The 3897-nt window shown below is 40.6% G+C and overlaps 1 protein-coding gene across 1 annotated transcript in view; it reads left to right on the forward strand.

The window, feature by feature from the left end:
• The window catches only part of LOC101853653, a gene marked incomplete in the record, with an annotated part of 146279 nt that overhangs the window by 57020 nt on the left and 85362 nt on the right, over nucleotides 1–3897 (forward strand). Inside the window, 1 exon segment of the mRNA XM_013084858.2 lies at nucleotides 1555–1732. Within this exon segment, the coding sequence (XP_012940312.2) occupies nucleotides 1555–1732 (178 nt within the window).

Consider the following 3897-nt stretch of genomic DNA (forward strand, 5'->3'; position numbering starts at 1 on the left):
TGTGCGTGCGTGTGTGTTTGTGTTTGGAATGGGTAAGGGGGAGTGGGGGAGATAGAACGTATATGTATGCATCATTCTGTCTGCGAGCGTGTGTCATTGCGTGGGCTAGCACTATCTTTACATCTATCTTCTGATCCTGGTGCGTTACGTCCCCAAGGTCATGTCTCTCCGTTAACGTAGTTTTAAAGAAAAGAAGAAGAAAGGTTTATCGCATTGTTAAGGCATGGACATAATCCTATAGGATTTACTTCAGGGTGTCCTATTTCTGCGCTGCACAAAAATGAGTCGGGTCATCTTACAGTACAGGGATATCGTTGTGGCAATGGCTCTATGTATGCACGAATTTTGGGAAAAGAAAACAGCAATAATAGATGAACTTTACTGTGTCAAGTTCTCTATGTATGCACAATTTTTAGTGAAGAAAATAGCAATAATTGATGTATTTTGAGTTCGAATTAGGAATCGGGTTTCCAAAATAAAAATCCTCCAACTTCGAACTTTTTATAAGAAAGCGGTTTGAAATGTAGATTGCAGCCAGGGCGTAACAGTCTTGACTTGGAGGTAATTTTTATACAACAAGAGCAAACGCCACTGACTAGTTGTAACCTTTAGATATTGGCTCCATATTAACCCTCTCTCTCTCTCTCTCTCTCTCTCTCTCTCTCTCTCTCTCTGTGTATGTGTGTGTGTGTGTGTGTGTGTGTGTGTGTGTTTGTGTCCATTTTCAAGTCTGTGTACAAACGTAAGCCCTGTAGAGATGCGTTATTGGTGTAGTGGTTAAGCTCTTGGCCTATGCAAGGAAGTGGACATGAGCTGAATTTTTGCGAGCAGAAGACTGCTTCATCGAGCATCACAACTGTCCAAGTAATTTCTAAAATTATTACATTGCAGTGTTAAACATTCGTATATTTGTTCGCTTTTAAGAAATGAATGATGTATCAAGCATCCATTTATTGCTTGCTAGAAGAGGGTACGTGGTTGGAAGAGGAATGGGTTAGGACGCCGTTAAAATACATGTGCTTTCTTCATTTTGGCATATCACAACTATTAACTGATGCACTTGTAGCTTCGTTGGTATTATGCTGAGCTGCCTTACAGATGACCCTAGATCGAATCCCCAACAGAGCATATCGAACTTGGTTTGTTGAAAGAGTTTCAGGGGCCCTCCGTCCTCCTGGCTTGATAAAAAAAAATGAAAATAGGGGGTTGATTTTGATGGTTCAGCCTCCTATATCACCTGACAGTGTCAGAGGGGTTTATACAATGTTAAAAATCACGAACTCTGAAAAGTTACATGTACCTAGCTGTACCATCCAGTTATTTAATAACGTTCAAAAGCGTCCAAAAAGTTAGGTTGAGACACGTGCCCGAAGCATAATTTTCTTCCTGGGAGGAGTTTCGACCGTTTCATCTCCCCTTCCGCAGTGACACCAACACCAGTTTTCCGTATTCCTATTATTAACATTGAGTGTGAAAGGGGTTTAGACGATATGAAACATCACGAACCCTGAACAGTGAGTTAACCAGCTATCCGGCTTTTTTTGTCCGGTACAGTTATTCCGCTCGGAGAGCACGTTGAAGGAGGAGCTGATGACGGTACAGCTGACCATGAACATGACCAAGAACGAAATGGCGGCGCTGCAGACCAAACACCGCGCGCTGAGAGGACGTCACGAGAGAGTCAGGTCCATCATGAAGATTCGTGAACAGGAGCTCATCAACTGCTACTCTGGTGAGTACACAGCCTTTATGTGTCTTGAACTGAAAATATAGATTCATTCATTTTTACCATCCGTATTCTTTTTCTGGAATCAACTCAAAAAATGTAATTTTAAAAAAATAATAAAAAAGTTATTTTCTCTTGATATTATGTCATCACAATATTCACCTTTCATCTTTTTATACCTACGTCTGGTGTGGAGTAACTTTTGATACTTTCTTGTGTCGAAACTCTCTCAATTAAAACACAGATTTCAAGGAATTTCTTTCTTATCAAAACCATTTTGGTTTACCTGTCGGTCTCTCTCTAATACAGTACATCTTGCTTCATCATTCCACGTTTGTCTTTAACCTCGTAGTGTCCCCAGTCCCAGTTGGACTAATAAAAAAAAAAACTCACAAAAATTCCAGTAGTAGACACAGAAAGAACAGCCGACAGTAGCATGATTATATGTTCAAGCTTTGGTAGAACACTTAACCTGTCAGATCCAATATCTCATTGTTCTGTTGCGAACGAGACAAGACCTGAGATCTGGTCTTTGCTGAAACGCATGGATAGAAGCTACTCTGATCTTTTCACACTTTCTTGTTTTCGTTTACGCTCCAGCCAAAGAGACAATTGTTACCGTTGTACCCAGCAGAGATTGTGGTGGCTTGTGTGAACTACAATGACCTTGAAAATCCTCCAAGGAGGAATCAGTAGACCTTGACGAGCAACCATCGTTATTTAAATTTCATCATTTCACCATTGCTTTTATCATTAGATTGGTCAGCAATAATAATCCAAGACGTAAGTCCCCTTTTTCCGTTACTGAAATTCTCCACTCAAACAGCTTAACCACACCCATCATACACAAGCTCCCAGTGATTACCGGCCATATGCTGCAAACCCCAACAATTCCACGAACCGTCTGTTTGACAGCCGCGGACAAAAGCATCAGCTGTGAAAAGTACCTTGACCCTTCCCCCAGCTGAACAGCCACAGGCTCATAAAATGGTTTTCAACTAGTCGTTACCCCAGAATTACAAAGGTCTATCTGCTCAGTACCTTGTTTTGAGAAATTTGACGTAAAGTAATTTGAGTTTCACAACATGTCAAGCTTTTTCAAATGCAATTCTTTGAATATCTTGATAACGACTCCGAATAATCAGACGAATTTGATAGAGCAGATGGAACGTTGGTTACTGACCTAATGGTCTTAGTAACTCAAAAACGGCAAAAAAATGTCAGATAGAACTTTGTATTTCTAAGGTAGCGAAGTGTCGCTATAGTTTAAGCTTTTGTACAAACGCCCACGCTTGCTGGCGCTTGTGACATTGGAGGGCGATATATGGTCGTGTTATGGAATAGTAATTGCTTACAAGTGACTGCCCTCGGGACGATGCGTGGGGATCAAGACATCTACCGACTCGGTGCTAATTCGTCCTTTCACGAGTTGAACACGTTTCCACCTCTTTGATTCGCTTCAAGAGTTGCTCGTAAAGGTCAACAGTGAGAGGAGAAGGTCGCTTCCCACCCTTAGGTGCAGAGAATCAAATTGACCGGTGTGAGGGAATGTCTTCGGGGAAAAGACGCATTTAAATAAAAGCTGTGGCTTCGGGGGCCAGTCAAACTGTGATACTGATACACTTTTAGAGGGATCGCAATACAGGTCAGGTTGCTAGGAACCTCGCTTACGGACACGTTTTAGGTAGATTTATTTCTGTGAAGCCATTATACTTCACACCCTGATGCATCTGGCTGGTTATTGTACAAGTTGGTATGTTGGCGTTTGAGGATAACTTACTTATCATGCATCAGCCCCACCCCGACCCTTTTCGATATATACAGAGAGCTAAGTTTCAGTGGCCATATCTTGTATAAAACATTTTCTCATTATAAGTTTGAGGTTATAATTACTTTGATTGCATTATGGGTTTTTTTTGGTTTGCGCAAGATAAAACATGGCGTACATTTAGTTTTAGCATCGTCTTTTAGAAAAAGAAACATACAGTAAAAGGTACATTTTGCACGTGATGTGTAAGATTAACGGGGACAGAGACATATATACATAATAGATACATATACGCACACACACATACACTCATCTATCTATCTATCTATCTATCTATCTATCTATCTATCTATCTATCTATCTATCTATCTATCTATCTATCTATCTATCTATCTATCTATCT

This window comes from Aplysia californica, unplaced genomic scaffold, assembly GCF_000002075.1.
Source record: "Aplysia californica isolate F4 #8 unplaced genomic scaffold, AplCal3.0 scaffold00001, whole genome shotgun sequence".
Lineage (NCBI taxonomy): Eukaryota > Metazoa > Mollusca > Gastropoda > Aplysiida > Aplysiidae > Aplysia > Aplysia californica.